The 20458-nt window shown below is 39.1% G+C and overlaps 1 protein-coding gene across 3 annotated transcripts in view; it reads right to left on the bottom strand.

Annotated features, from left to right (window-relative positions):
* Positions 1–20458, bottom strand: part of GDA (guanine deaminase) — a 172528-nt gene that overhangs the window by 36302 nt on the left and 115768 nt on the right. For all 3 annotated transcript variants that reach the window (XM_021064839.2, XM_084987862.1, XM_084987860.1), the window contains exons 8-10: positions 14538–14645; positions 12669–12766; positions 9926–9993 (exon numbers count right to left, since the gene is read on the bottom strand). In XM_021064839.2, coding sequence (XP_020920498.1) covers positions 9926–9993; positions 12669–12766; positions 14538–14645 — 274 coding nt within the window. The remainder of the gene's footprint in view (positions 1–9925; positions 9994–12668; positions 12767–14537; positions 14646–20458) is intronic.

Raw genomic sequence — 20458 nt, 5'->3', positions numbered from 1 at the left:
AATGCACAGTACATGTTTTCAGTTTGATGAATGCTAAAAATATAGCTATTTTTAACCTTTCAAGAAAACAAGATATTAAACATTCCCATCACTCTAGCAATGTCCCTCATGGCTCCTGCCAGCCAATTCCCCTCCAGACCCACTTGCAGGCTGTGGCCATTACTTTCTGATTCTATCAATGTAGGATAGCTCCATTTTTCCCTGAACCTCATAAAATATGAAGCTTTTTTCAGTTAACAACATATTTTTTGACATTTATCCATATTCTGCATATATCAGTAATTCATTCTTTTTTAAAAAAAAATGGCTGAATAGTGTTTCATCATATAAATATACTGCATTTGCTTATCTATCCTCATATTGTTTGGAGTATTTCCATTTGGGGCCTATCATGAATAAAGCCATTATAAACATTCTGGAAATATATGTGTTCATTTCTCCAGGGCAAATACCCAAAATGGAATTACTCACTCATATGTAGATGTATATTTAACTTTTAAAGAAACTTCCAAGCAATTCTCTACCATGGTTGTATCATTTAACCTACCTCCAGTAGTGACGAGTGTCTATATGCCTCTTACTCTTATTTTTTCAGTTTTTTCTGCATTTTCAAAATTTCTTTCAAAACTCAGGGTATTTTCATAGTTCTGTATCTTTTTATACTTCCAGGATGATAGCAATTTTCTGAGATCTTATTCTAGATCCTGAAGTAGACAGTTTTCAGAGCTATGTTCATCTTCTTAATCTTTCTGACACTGCTTGCTGTTGTTTTGCTATATTTTTGTTAAGCTTCATATGGGTTTCTCCCACATGAAGTTCTCCACCTAACAGAGAAGGTCCAGATCTTCCTCCACGTGTTATAAAGAGGATAAATGAATACTCTTGGATCTGCTCTCTGTGCAGAGTATAAGGTTAAATAATCATCCAAAGTCCAAAGGAGAAGAGCAAGTTTCTACATAAAGATCACGTTTGGGAAAACAAACTACAGAATGGAAGAAAATATTTGCAAATGATGTAACTGACAATGGCTTAATTTCCAATATACAGAAACAATTCATACAAATCATCATCAACCACAACAAAAATAACTGAATTGAAAAATGAACAAAAAACCTTATTGACATTTCTCCAAAGAAGACATAAAGGTGGCTGATAGGCACATGAAAAGATGTTCAACATCACTAATTATTAGAGAAATGCAAATCAAAACTATAATGAGGTTCCCAACACACCAGTCTGAATGGCCATCATTAAAATGTATACTAATAATAAATGCTGGAGAGGGTGTGGAAGAAAGGGAACTCTCCTACACAGTAGGTGGGAATGTAAATTGGTATAACCACTATGGAAAACTGTATGGAGGTACCTCAGAAAACTAAATATCAAACTACCATATGACCCAACAATCACACTCTTGGGCATCTTATCTGGACAAAAATACAATTCAAAAAAGATACACGCACCCCTATGTTCATAGCAGCACTATTTACAATAGCTAAGACATGGAAACAACCAAAATGTCCACTGACAAGTAAATGGATAATGATGTGGTACATATGTCCAATAGAATACTACTCTGCAGTAAAAAAAAATAATGAAATAATGCCATTTACAGCAATATGGATGCAACCAGAGATTACCATACTAAGTGAAGTCAGAAAGAGAAAGAAAAATACTATAGGATATCACTTACATGAGGAATTTAAAATAGCATACAGGAGTTCCCTGGTGTTGTGGTGGATAAAGGATCTGGCACTGTCACTGCTGTGGCTCAGGCTGATGCTGTGGTGTTGGTTCAGTCCCTAGCCTGTGAACTTCAGCATGACATGGGCATGCCCCCCCCACCAGATGACACAAATGAATATTTCTAGAAAACAGAAACAGATTCGGGGACATAGAGAACAGATTTGTGGTGGCCAGAGGAGAGGGGTTTGGGAGAAGGATGGAGCTGGAAGTTGGAATTAGTAGATGTAAGTTATTATATATATATAATGGACAAACAACAAGGTCCTACTGTATAGCATAGGGAACTATATTCAATATTCTATGATAAACTATAATGGAAAAGAATATTTTAAAAGAATATATTTATGTAAAAAAAGGTCATAGTTATGAAATAGTGGTACATAGGGTGGATACTACAACAGTCTGTGTAAAATGCAGTAGCATTTTCTAAGTTAATATTAGAGTATATCATATTTAATCAAACATTTAATCAAACAACCAATGCTACTCTTTTCTTTCATTTTTTTAAAAGCTTTATTGAAGTATAATTGATTTACAAGGCTGTGATAATTTCTGCTCTACAATAAAATGACCCAGTCATACACATGCACACATTCATTCTCTCTCAGGTTCTTTTCCCATATATATTATCACAAAATACTCAGTAGATACCTCTCTGTTATACAGCAGGTCCCCATTGGCCAATTGTTCCATTTATCTCAGTGTGCATATGACAATATCAAAAATCCATCCCTCCCATCCATCCCCAGCTGTCCCCTTTAGTAACTAAGTTTTTCAAAGTCCATGAATCTGTTTTTGTTCTGCAAATAAATTCATTTGTATCCTTTTTTTTTAAGATTCCACATATAAGTAATGTCATACAATGTTTTTCTGTCACTGTCTAACTTCACTTAGTATGATAATCTCTAGGTCCATCCATGTTGCTGCAAATGGCATTATTCCATTCTTTTTTTGTGGTTGAGTAATATTCCATTCTATATATGCACCACATCTTCTTTATCCATTCCTCTTTTGATGGACATTTAGGTTGCTTCTCTGTCCTGGCTATCGATAGTGCTACAGTGAACACTGGGGTGCATGTATCTTTTCAAATTATGATTTTCTCCAAATAAATGCCCAGGAGTAGAATTGCTGGGTCATATGGTAGTTATATGTTTAGTTCTGAGGAACCTCCATACTGTTTTCCATAGTGGTTGCATCACCAGTGTAGGAGAGTTCCCTTTCTCCACATCCTCTCCAACATTTATTACTTACAGACTTTTTGATAATGGCCATTCTGGCTGGTGTAAGTTGGTACTTCATAATTGTTTTGATTTGCGCTTCTGTAATAATTAGTGATAGAGCATTTTTTCATGTGTTTTTTGGCCATCTGTGTGTCTTTGGAGAAATGTCTATTTAGATCATCTGCCCATTTTTTGATTGGGTTTTTTGTTTTTTTAATACTGGGCTGCATGAGATGTCTGTATATATTTGGAGTTTAATCCCTTGTCAGTCACTTCATTTGCAAATACTTTCTCCCATGTGGGTTGTCTTTTTGTTTTGTTTATGGTTTCCTTTGGTGTGCAAAAACTTTTAAGTTTAATCAGGTCCCATTTGTTTATTCTCATTTTAATGTTCATTGTTCTAGGAGGTGGGTCTGAGAAGATATTGCCTAGGTTTGTCAAAGAGTACTCTCTGCTTATGTTTACCTCTAAGAGTTTTACTGCATCTGATCTTACACTTAGGTCTTTAATCCACTTTGAGTTTGTTTTTTGTGTATAGTGTTAGAGAAATGTTTTAATTTCATTCTTTTACATATAGCTGTCCAGTTTTCCTGGCACCAGTCATTGAAAGGACTTTTTTCCACTGTATATTCTTGTATCCTTTATCATATATTAATTAACTGTGAGTGTGTAGGTGAATTTCTGGACTTTCTGCCCTGTTCCACTGATCTATATTTCTGTTTTTTTGCTAGTACCATACTTTGTATGTGACTGTAGCTTTGTAGCATAGTCTGAAGTTAGGGAACCTGATTCCTCCACTCTATTTATCTTTTTCAGAATTTCTTTGGCTATTGAGTTCTTTTGTGTTTCCATACAAATTTAAAATATTTTCTATAGTTCTGTGAAAAATGCCATTGGTAATTTGAGAGAGATTGCACTGACTCTGTAGATTTCCTTGGGTAGTATAATCATTTTAACAATGTTGATTCTTCCAGTCCAAGAACACAGTATATCTTTCCAACTGTTTATGTCATCTTTGATTTCTTTCAACAGGGTCTTATAGTTTTAAGAGTACAGGTCCTTTGCCACCTTAGGTAGGTTTATTCCTAGAGATTTTATTCTTTTTAATGTGATAGTGAATGTGGTTGTTTCCTTAATTTCTCTGATTTTCATTGCTGGTGTATAGAAATGTGAGATTTATGTGTATTAATTTTGAATCCTGCATCTTTACCAAATTCATTTATGAGCTCTAACAGTTTTTTGCTTGCATCTTTAGGATTTGCTAGGTATGGTATCATGTCATATGCAAACAGTGATAGTTTTACTTCTTTTCCATTTTGGATTCACTTAATTTCTGTTTTCTTCTCTGATTGCCATGGCTAAGACATCAAAAACTATATTGAATAAGAGTGCTGAGAGAGAACGGCCTTGTCCTTTTCCTGATATCAGCAGAAATTCTTTCAGTTTTTCACCATTGAGAATGATGATAGCTGTGAGTTTGTCATATATGTCCTTTATTATATTAAGGTAAGTGAGCAACCCTCTTTGCCCACATTCTGGAGGGTTTTTTTTTTTTTTAATCACGAATGTTGAATTTCCTTTGTCTGCAATTTTTAGAATATTTTCAGAAGGATAGGTGTTAATTCTTCTCTAAATTTTTGATAGAATTTGCCTGTGAAGCCATCTGGTCCTGGAGTTTTGATGTTTGAAATTTTTAAATCAGAGCTGTTATTGGTCTGTTCATATTTTCTATTTCTTCATGGTTCAGTTGAAAGATTGTACCTTTCAAAGACTTTGTTTATTCCAGGTTTTCCTTTTATTGTCCTATAGCTGCATGCAGTAGTCTTTTATGATCCTTTGTATTTTCATGGAGTCAGGTGTAACTTCTTTTTCGTTTCTAATTTTATCGATTTAGTCCTCTCCCTTTTTTTCTTGATGAGACTGGCTAGTGGTTTATTAATTTTGTTGATCTTTTCACAGAACCAGTTTTTAGTTTCAATGATCTTTTCTATTGTTTTGTTTCTATTTCATTTATTTCTGCTCTGATCTTTATGATATCTTTCCTTCTATTAACTTTGGGTTTTGTTTTTCTTTTTCTAGTTGCTTTAGCTGTAAGTTTATGTTGTTTCTTTGAGATTTTTCTTGTTTCCTGAGGTAGGCTTGTAGTGCTATACTCTTCCCTCTTAGAACTGCTTTTGCATATCATAGGTTTTGAATTGTTGTGGGTGTTTTTCATTTGTTTCTAGATACTGCTTGATTTCTTCTTTGATTTCTTCAGTAACCCTTTGGTTGTTTAGTAGCATATTGTTTAGTCTGCATGTGTTTGTGTTTTTTTGCAATTTTTTGTAGTTGCTTTCTAGCCTTATTGTGTTATCATCAGAAAAGATGCTTGATCTGATTTCAATTTTCAAAAATTTACTGAGGCTTGATTTGTGGCCAAGAATGTGATCTGTCCTAGAGAATGTTTTGTGTGCACTCAAGATGAATGTGTATTCTGCTGCTTTTGGATGGAATAATCTATAAATATCTATTAAGTCCATCTGGTCTAATGCATTGTTTAAGGCCTGTGTTTCCATATGATTTTCTATATAGATAATCTGTCCACTGCTATAAGTGGGGTGTTATTTCCACACTCCTTATTGTGTTTCTGTTGATTTCTCCTTTTCTGGCTCTCAGTAGTTGCCTTACATAATGAGGTGTTCCTATGATCATTAGGTAAAGTTTTTCTTTGTCTCTTGTTACCATCTTTATTTTGTCTTAGTATTGCTACTACAACTTTCTTTTTATTTGCATGGAATATCTTCTTCCATCCTCTCACTTTCAGTGTGTATGTGTCCCTAGAACCGAAGTGGGTCTCTTGTAGACAGCATATACAGATATGTGTGTGTGTGTGTGTGTGTGTGTATCTTGCTTTTGTATTCATTCAGCCAGTCTATGTCTTTTGGTTGGATCATCTAGTCTATTAACATTTAAGGCAATTATCGATATGTATGTTTTTATTGCCCTCTCATTAATAGTTTTGGATGTGTTTTGTTTGCTTTTCTTCTTTTGTTCTCTTGTGGTTTGATGACTATCTTTAGTATTGTGTTTGTCTTGCTTTTTCTTATTTGTCTGTTATCTACCATAGATTTTTGGTTTGTGGTTACCATGAGGTGTGTGTGTGTGTGCGTGTGCGTGTGCGTGTGTGTGTGTGTGTGTGCATGATTGTTTTAAGCTGCCAGTTTCTTAATTGCAAATGCACCTCTAGTATCCTGCATTTGTACCTTCCTCTTCTCATGATTGTTGGTTTTTGTATCATATTTGTGTGTGGATGGTTTCCTATCTTTATTATATGTTTGCCTTTTCCTGTGAGCCTCCTCATTTGTAGTTTTCTTCTTTCCAGTTGTGTCCCTTTCCTTTCTACCTAGAGAAGTTCCTTTAGTATTTGTTGTAAAGCTGGTTTGGTGGTGAGAAATTCTTTTAGCTTTTGGTTTCTCCTTTAGATCTAATGAGAGCCTTCCTGTGTAGAGTATTCTCACTGGAGGTTTTTTTCCTTTTATCACTTTAAGTATATCATGCCACTCCCTTCCAGTCTGCAGGGTTACTGCTGAAAAATCAGCTGATAACCCTACTGGGGTCCCCATGTTATTTCTTGCTTTTCCCTAGCTGCTTTAAACATTTTTTCTTTGCCTTTAATTTTTGTCAGTTTGTGCCTTGGGGTGTACCTCCTTGGGTTTATTCTATATGGTATTTTGTACTTCATGGGTTTTAGTGAGTGATTCTTTTCCCATCTAAGGGAAGTTTTCAGCTATTATCTCTTCAAATATTTTCTCCAGCCCTTTCTCTCTCACTTTTATTTCTGGCACCCCTATTATGCAGATGTTGGTGTGTTTAAAGTTGTCTCAGAGTCCTCTTAGACTGTTCTCATTTCTTTTCATTTTTTTTTCTTTATTGTGTTCCATGTCAGTGATTCCCATCAGTCTGTCTTCTACCTTGCTTATTCATTCTTCTGCCTCCTGTAATCTACTATTGGTTCCTTCAAGTGAATTTTTCATTTCAGTTATTGTGTTTTCATCTTGTTCATTCTTTAGCCTTTTTTTTTTTTTTTTTTTTTTTTGCTTCTCAGGGCCACACCTGCAGCACATGGAGGTTCCCAGGCTAGGGGTCCAGTTGGAGCTACAGCTACTGCCCTACACCACAGCCACAACAACACAGGATTCAAGTTGTGTCTTGGAGCTACACCACAGCTAATGGCAATGCCAGATCCTTAACTCACTGAGTGAGACGAGGGATCAAACCCACAACCTCATGGTTCCTAGTTGGATTTGTTTCTGCTGTGCCATTATGGGAACTCCTGCTTGTTTATTCTTTAAATCTTCTATTTCTTTATTAAGTGTTTCTTGTAATTTATCAATCTTTGCTTCTAGTTCTTTTTATCTGAGATCTTGAATCATCCTTACTATCATTACTCTAAAGTCTTTTTCATGTAGATTGCTTATCTCTACTTCACTTAGCTGTTCTTCTGAAATTTTGTCATGTTCATTCATCTGACTTATTTCTCTGCCTTTTCATTTTGTCTAGTTTTCTGTGTGGTTTCCTTTTTGCAGGCTACATGGTTGTAGCCATTTTTGCTTCTGTTATTTGCCCCCCTGTGGATGAATTTGATACAGGGGCTTGTTGCACACTTCCTGATGGGAGAGATTGGTGCCTGCCCACTGATAGGTGGAGCTGAGTCTTGTCTCTCTCCTGGATGGGGCTTTGTCTCTGGGTGTGACTAGAGGTAGCTTTCTTCCTAGGAGGACCATAGGCAGCCTGTTTGCTGGTGGGTGGGGCTGTGTTCCTACTCTGTTTGGTGTTTGGCCTGGGGTTTCTAGGCCCTGATGGGTGGGGCCATATTTTTCCAAAATAGTGGCCTCCAGAGAAGCTGACACCATTGATTATTCCTTGGGCTCTCTGTTGCCAATGTCCTGCCCCCACAGTGAGCCACAGCTGACCCTGCTTTCCCAGGGGACCCTCCAAGACCCACAGGTAGGTTTGATCCAGATTTTTATAGAGTCCCTACTTTGCCTGGGACCCAGTGCACATAAAACCCTGTGTGCACCCTCAAAAGAGTGGAGTCTCTTTTTCCCCAGTCCTGTGGACTCAAGCCCCATTTGCCTTCAAGACCAAGTACTCCAGCAGAATCCACCTCTCAATGCTATAACCCCTGGGCTAGGGAAACTGACATGGAATTCAGAACTCTAACTGCTTTGGAGATCCTATTTCATATAGTTATTTTCCGGTCTATGGGTTACCCACTAGGCAGCTATAAGTGCCCCTCCTACCCTTCTCACTGTGGCTTCTTCTTTGTCTTTGCATGTAGGATATCTTTTTCAGTAGTTTCCAGTCAATTTTTTTGATGATTATTGAGCAGTTAGTTGTAATTTTGGTGTTTTTATAAGAGGAAGTGAACGCAAGTCCCTCTACTTTGCCATCTTGTCTCTCTACCTAGAAATGGTCTACTCTGGCTACTTTAAGACAATCTTTATTGACTAGTGCCATGTCAAAGGTACATGCTAACCACCTCATACACATTTTCTTTCATTTAGGCCTCAAAACAATCTTGTAAGATACATTTTTTCCAATTGTTGTTGTTCTTGTTATAGGTATTAGGAAATAAAGCCTTGGAAAATTAAAGTAAGTTGCTCCAGGTCTTATAGCTAATATGTGATAGAGCTTTATCTAATCATTTTAGACCATAGCTATGAAACCCAAAATCAAGAACTGGAAGTCATGTGATAAATTTACATCATGGAAACCAAAATCCTAGAAATTTTGAAAGAAATACATCTGATTTTTTCATGTCTTCTAAATTTTCCATTAAGGGACTATAGTGCATAACAAAACCCCTGGCCACTTTTTCTTATCCATTAAAGCTTTTCTGTGAAGGTAAAATAACTAATTTCCTCCCTTAATACTTGTGACTATATCCAAATATTACACAATCTCAGTGATTTAAGGCTTAAATTCAAAATTTTAGAAATCTTAATTCCTTTGATTCATGTAAAATTGAAGAAAACTTCTAATCTAGCCCATTTATAAATATAAATAAATCATTTTTTATTATTGTATGTCTTAACAATACTGGTTGTTATGAAAATTAACTGAGACTTGTGTTATTACAGAGAATGATGAATACCATTATTGTCAATATGCAAACATCCTGGTGCTCTTACATATCAAGAAGACAGATGCATCAAGATTGAAAAATAAGACCTTGTGCACCACAGCCATTTTTTAAAATTTTTAGTTATTCACACACAGTGATGAAAGAAGGTTCACAGGGATGCCTAGACATTTGCATCTGACTCACACTTCCAAAGTGAGCAGCACTGTACACATTAAGGAAAAACAATTTGAATATACTGTGAAAAAAAGGAGACATCTCTAATTCATCAGCCACCTAGAATGTCCTTCAGCCTAGCAAACCAGACTGCCTGTGGGAATTAGAATCTCATTTTGCTAAAAACTACTTAAAAGCAAAGCAAGTTTTTAACATATCTCAGAGTTCTCCATGCTGGAATAGGCTGAATTTGTGCTCACTCTTGGCAAGATCAAATAATTTTCTTTCAAGACAGCATTTGTGATACAGTTATTGAAAGCTAAAAACATACAAATCCAAATCATTGAACTTTAGCCAGAAGGATAAAACCAAAGGAAAAAAAAGACTTTTTAAAAAGTATCTCTAAAACACTTTTGGACTTATCCTTTATAGCCCCATGTCTGAATAGTAAACATGGATAATGGCTTTCCAGAGGTTACTGTCATCAAAACTTTTCCCTTTGTATACAGTTTCTTACTGTTTCCAACCTCACTATTTTATCAGCTCAAGATATGACTACCAGAAAATAAAACTAAACTTTTTAAATCATAAAACCAATACTTGAAAATTAGACACACTGGAAAGGTATGCACTTCATCAACCACTTTGCTAGGGCTTTTAACAGCAGACTACTAACCTGTACCCAGTCCTATCTTCACTTCATGTTTCAGGACCTCTTGCACATTGAGAAGGCCACTGCTGAGCCTGCAGAGAGAGGAGAGAGTCAGAATGAGGAGACATACATGGGTCCAACAAGAGAAGGACACTAAGAGTAATGATGGTGTATCAGTGACAATCGTGATTCCCATCATCTCAGTTCTAAAGCTGATACGAGCACACAGAACACCAGTCAAATCAGACCATCTGAATCCTAGGGTCATAGGGAGTTCCTGTCATGGCTCAGCAGTTAATGAACTTGACTAGTATACATGGGGATGTGGGTTTGATCCCAGACAAAAGACCAAAAAAGAAAAAAAAAAGGTCATGAGGGAGTTTGGATCCTTGGGCAAATATTAATATCAGGAGTATGTAATGCAGCAAGAACTAGAAGGAAGAATAGGGAATTATTTGGAAGGAAAAATAAATGAAGAAATTAAATCTTGCAATTAGTTTAAAAGACTTACAAATTTTTAATATTTTTCCAGCTTTACTGAGGTATAAATGACAAAACTGTAAGATATTTAAAGTGTACAATATGATTTACATACAGTTAACTAACACATGGCTCACCTCACATGTTTAACTTTTGGCGGGGGATGGTTTGGTGAGAATATACAAGTTCTACTTTCTTGGCAGATTTCAATTATACAATATAGTGTTATAAGATATATAGGTCTTTAATTTTTTTAACTAACTCATCCTTCTATGCTAGGAAATAGAAATTATAAAGCATTGTCTTTCCTCTCTTTCTGGAATCATTCCTTGCTCTGAATGAGTAGTGACTTGCAAGATCCAAGAAGGAGGGGCCCAAGTGGAAAAGGGTGTGTAAGCTATCAGTCAGGGCCTGACGGTTCAAATGCTGCTTCTGAGGACAGCAACAAGGAGAGATGGTTCCTAGACTGAATTCCAGACCTCATGGCCCTGAGCTCAATAAACAGCCTTTCTAAAGAGAAAAAGAAAAACTAAAGTGATCCTTAGAAGTCTGAGAAGATGCAAAGTTCAAAGCAGTCTGCTTGAAGAGGCACATAACTGTCATTTTCAAAGCCACAATGCACATGCAATAAGTCTCAAAGTTGTTTGAGAAAGAATAGTGATGACCATTAAAACCAAAACATATCCATAAAGAAATTTAACTTCAAACTTTAATTTGCAAAGCTGGGTCATGTTTTGATTTAGATGTTTGTATAACTAAGCCACAAGATGTTAAATCCTTCTGCTTTTTGGTCACTAGACCATAATTTTGGTCACTAATTTGTACCTAAGCCAGATTCACTGTCATATGTGGCCACTTGATTCCTAAAAAGTAGAAGCCTCTAGAACCTCTCATAACACTGCAGAAATATACTTCCTTGGCTCTTGTGCATTTTCCATACTGCCACTGACATAGAATTTTTTCATTTGTAAAATCCCTAGACTTCTGCCAACACATCCTACTCTTTGCCTGGAGGCTCTCACACTCAGCTAGAGCCTGCTCTGTTCTTGCCAGGGGAGGGTCTAAAGTTTCAGAGACTTCGTGCCCCTTCACCACCACTCAGTAGCCCTCCACCAATAACTGCTAAGTTTGGACATAACTACCTCAGCTTCCCTATCCTTTTGGGCAGAGTGTCTTTAAGGTCTGCTTTGTACACTGGCTCCATGAGTTTTCCAGAGGATTAAGTTCCAGAAGCCCATGGAGGTAACTTGCTTGATGATGTGCTCTTTACTGACTGTCTTCCCTTCTCTGTCTCACCCACTGAAGGTGCTTCCTGAGATCACCTCCCAAATAAACTACTTGTACAAAAATCCTCATGTCATGTTCTGCTTCTGCAAGAACCCAAAACAAGAGAGGATACAAAGTAATCCTCAAAAAATGAAAATCTATCAGAACCTAATAAATTTATTGAATGAATATATGAATGATCCATCCCAGCCTGCCTCTAGCTCTGTTCTGGGTCAGCTAACACCAGAAATGAGAGATCCTTCCTGTTCTTAATCCTGGAACATGAATTCTTACCTTAGCGCCCATGGATTGGCAATTATGGAATCTATAAATTCCCTGAAATTAGCTAAAACATTTTTAGGTCTATGGGCTTTTTTTTCTGAAGATACAGGCCACAACTTGCATCTGATTCACTTAATGCATCTATAATTTTTCAAAGGGTTAAGAATCAGTTATAAATAAAGCTTTTGCATTCTGGGGAATTACAATAGAACAAGGTCCCTCCTATGTGAACAGGTATCTCATCAGATACAGCAGCATGGCATTTACTAAAGTGTGTTGGCTTCTAATAGCAATGCACCATTTCTGGTAATTTGCACACTTCTACTAGTTTATGTAGCACAAAGTGATGGGAGGTCAAGTACCCTTTCTCTGCAACACGTGGAAGTCTGAAACACTTTTTTGGTCATTAGCTCTAAGTTCTTAATGCTATTGGTTTTGAACGCTTTCTGTTGTATGTCCTATTCTGTTTTGTGAAAACTCAGAAATGTTAAGAGATATAGTGTTCTCCAAATGCATACGCTGCCAAAAAAAAAACAAAAAAAAACAAAAAAACACCTCTTTTAAGTGCTCTGTCTCTCCAGCACAGCACAGGTAAGCATCCTTCTATCTAGACCACATCTCAGTTGAACATAATTACAGAAGAGAGATACTGGAGGAATGACTGAGAAAACAAAGATGTCCGGCTGCTAATTTGCAAACCAAATGTTCATAATCTTCCAAACAATAATTGCCTACTTACGATAAGTTAGAATTGGGACAATGTGAGATAGATGCTCCTCGTTCCCTGAATATATCCAGTTCTTCTTCAGAAAGGTAGCAGCCATGAGCCATCACAGTCTGGAGAGAAAAGCATCCCCTGTGGAGTCTACCACTTAAAAAAACTTAAGTTAGCTTTACTCATAGCAAGCTACTACAGCTGCAGGTAGAAGTTGTGACTTTCCTGTTAGCATTGAAACAAGAATATTTATGGTTACCTGTATGTATAAAATTATTGTGACCAAGTTATACCTCAAAAAGAAGGCTTGTAAAAACACTGGATTACAGAAATCTCACACATTTATGGATCTTACTTTTTTCTTTTTTTTTTTAATCTATAAAAAAGGGTTGGTCCAGGTGGTCTACAGCAGAGGATATCCACCCAGTTGGAAGGTACTCTGATCCCTTGATCTTCACTTGAGAAAATAACCAAGTTAATTTCATTTCTAAGTCCACATGGTGAGCAACTGGTAGGGGTATGCTTGTTCCTATTCTAATTAGAATTTTCTAAAAGTAAGCCTTCCTTTCTCAGGACATGGAAGCTGTGGGAGTAATCTTAGAAAGAATTTTTATTTCTGTCCCTAGTTAAATATAGGCACCAATGATCTTGATGGATATAACCAAATAATATTTATTTTATCACCTGTATTTACATTTTCATAAAAATTAGGAAACATAATGTCACATAAGCATTAATTTAGTTGGTTAAACTCATCCAAGAAGGTAGGCACTGCACACATGTGAGATCTCTCTTAATTTTAGTCCTGTAATATCTGTGGCTTTTCCTAATTAAGTCTTTTGTCAAATTCTTTTTCCCTCAGTAAAAAACCTGCATTTAAATAGCTTTCTTTTTGGGGGGAGCATAGCTCAGTGACAACAAAATTATTATTAAAACTTTCCCAACCTCTGTGCAAATAAAATTAACATGTAAATTGAAAGTTAATTTATTAATCATATGGAAATATATGTAAAGGAGGATGAAAGTTATGGTATCATAAACAAGATTATGCAGAGTATTAACCTTTCAGATCAGTCATATTCAGATTTCTGTTCATGTTTTCCATAAGAATTTATTTTCTGTAATAGTTAAAACTTTCCATGCAGTTCACACATTTCACTGAAGCCCAAGGGGAGGGGGTATATTGCTATAATGAGGTCTTTCCTCACTCACATTAATTTTAATTAACTTAAAATTGTCTAATGATAAAAGTAATACACACTCACTCCTTTAAAAAGCAATTTCAGAATGTTGAGAAGTAAAAGTCCTCTTTCTCTCTCAGGAATGATGACTGTTAATATTCAGCATGTGTCTGCCAGACAGTGTTTTCTATGTGGGCATGCACCCACACATATACACACACACCCCAAACAATACCATACAAACATTCTTGCTTGTAAGTCTGTACACCTCATTCTTTGTGAATGTTGGATAAAATTCTAATTGTGTATGTTCTATAAACAATCCCCCACTGATAGCCATTTTTAACTTTCAAGTATAATTAACATCCCTATTCATATTCCTTATAGAATGGATTTTCAGAACTACATCTGCTTACTCAAAGGAATGTATATTTACATTCTAATGGATACTAACCAAATGTCCCTGGACCAAATGACATTCCACCCTCCAAGAAACTTTGAGATTTATTTACTAATAAATTTAATGATGTATTCATTAGGGGTGAAACTTTAGGCCCATTTTTAATGCTGTGAACACTTGCATATGCACACTCTGTACTTTACCTTGGGAAATGCATGCGTGTTACAGAAGTCTGAAGATTACGACTGAGATTTTTAAATTCAGATAAAAATGCCTTGTTTCATATGGATTATATTATGATATGCAACTTACCTTATTTGTCAGGAGATTATTTTTATCATACACATCTGTGTAGTTTTTATAACCAGGGTATAAGTTTTTCACAGCTTTAACTTCATCACGATTTTCACTTATATGGCTCTACAAGAAAAGAAATAATATTTTCAATTTTTTAATGTAAAGTACCATTAGAAATTATACTTCCTGCCCCAAAATGATATGGGTGGTTTCAACTTGCCTATGTAAGGGACCACATAGAGAAAAAATGAAGACTGTATATATGTTTTATTTTTAAAACAATTTTTATTATGTAACATTTATGACAAAGAAACTATCAATATGCAATTATATGAACATGTAATGTTCTAACCCAAATCCATGTAATGCTCTTTTGACAATGTCTTTTCAAATTCCAAACTATAGTAAGAATAAAAATAAAACGTACTCCTTAAAGAGAGTCAAGAGCCTAGCTATTCATGGTCACCACCTCTTCTGGTGTTGGGCATTTAAGAAAAGAGTTCATTGGCCATTAAAAGCATGGTTCATTCATAGAAAGCTGAAAGTTTAATTAAAAAGCTAAATATACTAGACCAAGTTCTGACCCTAGTTATGTGTCTTACAGCAAATCAATTCTTTGCTTTGGGCCTCTGTTTTCTCATCTCTCAAAAGGACTGGGCAAGGTGAGTGATTCTCCAAATTCTTTAAGCTGTAGATGTATTATAAAAATTCACAGAAATCCAATATGTAGAAGGCATAAACAAGTTGCTATGCAGGGTGAAAGAGGTTTAGTACTCTGGGACCCTGTCCCCATTCTGTCCCATATTTCAACTTGCAGAATGAGTGCTTCTGCAGGAAACAGTTTGAAATTAACAGTCCTGCAGTTGTCAAGAAAGAGCCCATAAGAATCCATATGCAAGCAAAAGAAGTCCTGGCCCCCTCACTCTCCTTTCTCCAGGGCACCACAAAACCTGAGATGACATAAGGGGCTTTTGAGACACATCACAAGGGTCAGTCACCACCCCAACCCCTCACCTAAAACAAAAATCATTTCATACCAACTGGTGATGAGCATATATTACGGGAAATAACTCAGGAGCAAGTTACCACTTCCAAGAACAGCAGTGCCACTTCCCTTTCTTCTTGAGGTACAGTATGCGTAGCCAAATAAAAGAAAAAAATAACACTGTACTAAAAACAGAATGTTTCATCTAGAGGAAGAGCTCTATCCCCAGCCTTGAGGACATCCTGACCATGAAGAAATGGCATGGGCATCAGGAGAGAAGAAAGGACAGCCAGATGATCTTTTTCTTTTCTTTTTTTTTTTTTTTTTTTTTTTTGCTTTTTAGGGCCACCCCCATGGCATATGGAGGGTCACAGGCTAGGGAGCAAATCAGAGCTGTAGACACTGGCCATTTTGATAAATTTGAATAAATGCGCATATACACATATATACACCCCAGCAAATACATATATGATTTTATTGTGTTTTAATAGGGTTCAGGGTACACTAACCCAAAGTATGGCACCTTGGAATACTAAATATTTTAAGCTGAAGGAGTGTGAGAAAATGGCAGAAGCAGGAAGGTCACTCTTATCTTGCCCCCACCCTTGTTCCCTGAAATGGGTCAAAAACTCTCACATGAGAGGAGCCTGCCCTAAACTTAGAGGAAAAGAGCATCTTCATCTCTGAAGACAAAGGGAACCAAGAAGAAACAGACCTTGCTAGTTCCCCCCAATTCATGACATTTACCTTGCACTCCTTTACCTATCGTGTTCCTCCCGGACCACACACTTGTCATCACTCCTAGAAAAATACTCAGGTCTGTTTCTTGGTGTCTTTGAAGATTCCCATGTCACGTAAAACGTATATGAAATAAATTTTTATGCTTTTCTCTTGTTAATCTATCTTTGTCAGTTTATTTTTCATGCCCAGCCAGGGACCCTAAAAAAGTCAAGGATAACTTTTTCCTTCCCTACAGTTGTGTGGAATTAGATTAAAAAAATTCTAATATCAAACCCTGCCCAGACTCCAAAATAAAGAAAGTTAAAAATTCTTAAAGAGCCCTAACAAGATGAATCTTAAAAAAAAAAATCCTGGGAGGACAAGATGGCGGAGGAGTAGGGGGACACGCTCGCCCTCTCCCACAAACACAACAAAAAAAGCACATCTACAGAAGAAATGACTCGCACAGAACAACAACCAATCGCTGGCAGAGGAACCTAAACTCCAATAACGGCAAGAAGTTCGTGACATTATTGGGCAGAACGGGAGAAAAGAGGAGAGTGAGAGAAGGTGAATCCGAGCGGGACGGGCGCTCCCGAAAGGGAACTGCGGAGGAGAAAGGGATCCCGCACCCTGGAAAGTCTCCTACCGGGGGAAAGATCAAACGAACGGGAGGAATCTCCAGATGCAGAGAAGAGTGTAGCAGTAAGTCGGAGTACGGAAAAACGATCAAGAACCCAACGGACCATCTGAACTACGGGCACAGTCACCAAAAATTGAGACGCCTGGGTGGGGGCTGGGCACCGAATCCTCGGCTCCAGAGGTTAGTCCCCGGGAAAGGGCCGGGGGACGCCTGGGTGGGGGCTGGGCACCGAGACCTCAGCTCTGAAGGTTGGTCCCCGAGAGGGGGCCGGGGGACGCCTGGGTTGGGGCTGGGCACCGAGACCTCGCCTCCGAAGGTTAGTCCCCAAGAAAGGGCCGGGGGGCGCCGCCTGGGTGGGGGCTGGGCACCGAGACCTCGGCTCCAGAGATTAGTCCCCGGGCTAGGGGGGCGGGGAAGAGCGGAAACTGCTTGGGAGGTCTCTAAACCATTTGACGGGGCAGAGACTGCCTGGGAGACTAGAAAACAAAGCTGTCGCAGACGAAGGGAGCAATACTCTAGGGGCGGGGAAGTGGAAAGCCGCCTCAGAGGGAACCTGGGAGAAGAGCCTGGTCTGCGCCCGTGCTGGGGAGGGGAGAGAAGAAGGGGTGGGTCCCCATAGAATACCCCCCACGCCACAGCAAGCTTACAGGCCCGCTAGCTAGCAGAAAGCTGTGCTTCCCAGTGCATTCCCTCCCCCCACCCCCGCCACCCCCTACGCTCTCGCCGAACCTGGGGCTGCCTGCCATCCAGGAGGGCTGGCCTCAACAATTGCCTGAAGCCTACCACCGCAGGGGCTCTCCCTGCACAGGCCTGCTTGCCCTTTGGAGGGGCTACACTTCCACAGAGCAGCACCAAACACCACCAGGCCCCTAGAAAAGGCCTGCAGCCCAGAAAAGCTAGAACAAGCCTAGCCAGGCCGTGAATAGATCGACCTAATTCTCCGACGGTTTTTCTGAGACGGGCTCCCCCGGGGAGGAGCCTCTTGAGTCTCCAAGGGCCTTGCTACACGCCCAAGACCCCAGGGGGTGCTAAGACCTAGTGGACCAGCTGCATAGGACTGCCAGCTCCAGGCAGGACCCCCTGCAGCCCAGAAAAGCTGCAACAAGCCTGGCCGAATTGGGAAAAGATCTCAGACGGTCTCTCTGAGTCGGGCTGTCCTGGGGAGGAGCCTCTTGAGTCTCCAAGGGCCCTGCTACCCGCCCAAGACCCCAAGGGGTGCTGAGACCTAGTGGACCAGCTGCATAGGACTGCCAGCTCCAGGCAGGACCCCCTGCAGCCCAGAAAAGCTGCAACAAGCCTGGCGGAATCGGGAAAAGATCTCAGACGGTCTTTCTGAGTCAGGCTGTCCTGGGGAGGAGCCTCTTGAGTCTCCAAGGGCCCTGCTACCCGCCCAAGACCCCAGGGGGTGCTGAGACCTAGTGGACCAGCTGCATAGGACTGCCAGCTCCAGGCAGGACCCCCTGCAGCCCAGAAAAGCTGCAACAAGCCTGGCGGAATCGGGAAAAGATCTCAGACGGTCTTTCTGAGTCGGGCTGTCCTGGGGAGGAGCCTCTTGAGCCTCCAAGGGCCCTGCTACCCGCCCAAGACCCCAGGGGGTGCTGATACCTAGTGGACCAGCTGCATAGGACTGCCAGCTCCAGGCAGGACCCCCTGCAGCCCAGAAAAGCTGCAACAAGCCTGGCCGAATCGGGAAAAGATCTCAAACGGTCTTTCTGAATCGGGCTGCCCTGGGGAGGAGCCTCTTGAGTCTCCAAGGGCCCTGCTACCCGCCCAAGACCCCAAGGGGTGCTGAGACCTAGTGGACCAGCTGCATAGGACTGCCAGCTCCAGGCAGGACCCCCTGCAGCCCAGAAAAGCTGCAACAAGCCTGGCGGAATCGGGAAAAGATCTCAGACGGTCTTTCTGAGTCGGGCTGCCCTGGGGAGGAACCTCTTGAGTCTCCAAGGGCCCTGCTACCCGCCCAAGACCCCAGGGGGTGCTGAGAACCAAGTGAAATCTGCTACCATCGTGGGGTGGACCTCCCAGTCCTGTCTGCCCTCAGGAAGTCCTCCTTTGCTTCAAAGAAACACTGTTAGTCCCATCAACACTCCAGAAAAGCCACACTGCCTCAAAAAAAGATTGACCAACAACGACAGCCCTCAGGAAATATTCCAGGGCAGTGACAAGGCAAACACTACCCGATAACGGAGAGTACAACTCCCTCAGGAGAAAGAAGACAACAAGCAAGATGAAGAAGCTGAGAAACCACCCCCAGTCAAACCAACAGGAGAACTCACCTAAAACAGTCAACAATGAAACTGATCTCTGCAGTCTGACAGACATGGAGTTCAAAAGAGAAATAGTGAAAATACTGAAGGAATTAAGAGAAGATATGAACAGCAATGCAGATACCCTCAGAAAGGAGCTAGAAAATATAAGGAGGAGCCAAGAAAAACTAGAACATTCATTTGCAGAGATGCAAACTGAACTAGGGGCAGTAAAAACCAGAATGAATAATGCAGAAGAACGAATCAGTGATATGGAAGATAGAATAATGGAAATCACTCAATCTGGTCAACAGACAGAAAACCGAATCAAAAAACTGGAAAGCAATATAAGAGACCTATGGGATAATATAAAACGGGCCAATCTACGCATAATAGGAATTCCAGAAGGAGTAGAAAAAGATAAGGGAATGGAAAATATATTTGAAGAAATTATCGCTGGAAACTTCCCAAATCTAAAGGATACTGGATTCAAGATACAAGAAGCACAGAGGGCCCCAAACAAACTGAACCCAAACAGACCCACACCAAGACACATCATAATAAAAATGGCAAAAGTTAGTGATAAAGAGAGGATCCTAAAGGCAGCAAGAGAAAAACAGAATGTTACCTACAAGGGAACCCCCATAAGAATATCAGCTGATTTCTCTACAGAAACACTACAGGCCAGGAGGGAATGGCAAGAGATATTTAAAGTGCTCAAAGGAAAAAATATGCAACCTAGAATACTTTATCCAGCAAGAATATCATTTAAAATAGAAGGGGAAATAAAAATTTTTCCCAACAAACAAAAACTTAAAGAATACAGCAACACAAAACCCAGGTTAAAGGAAATATTGAAAGGGCTTCTCTAAACCAAAAAGAAAGGAAGGAAAGGGAAGAAAAAAGAAAAGAAAAAAAAAAAAAGAAGAAGAAGAAGAGGAAGAACTAGGACTGAGGAAGATACAATCAGAGAGCAGTCACTCAAATAAGCCAGCATACAGATTTAATCATGAACATGCTTCAAACAAAATAAAATTAAAAAGAAAAAAATAAAAGAGTCATCAAAACCATAAAATGTGGGCAAGGGATGTTAGGAGGTAAATAATCCTTTTTGTTTGTATGTATGTCTCTCTTCTTAATTTTAATATAATAATGAAGTGTTTGAACTTACAGGACCATCAGGCTAAAACACACAATTATGGGAAGGGGTTAGCATACTTAAAAAACAGGGCAACCACAAGCCAAAAGCAAATATTGCATTTGCAAAAAATGAAAAAAAAAAAATACACTCAAGCAGATAATAACAGGAGACCATCCAACCAAAAAAAAAAAAAAAAAAAAA

This window comes from Sus scrofa, chromosome 1 (genome assembly GCF_054392235.1).
Source record: "Sus scrofa isolate SSC_HxYL_T2T_F1_AM1 chromosome 1, Sscrofa_HxYL_maternal_Yorkshire_Landrace_v2.0, whole genome shotgun sequence".
In the NCBI taxonomy this organism is placed as follows: Eukaryota; Metazoa; Chordata; class Mammalia; order Artiodactyla; family Suidae; genus Sus; species Sus scrofa.
Note: the sequence above shows the minus strand (reverse complement) of the source record. Positions and strands in the feature narration are given on the sequence as shown.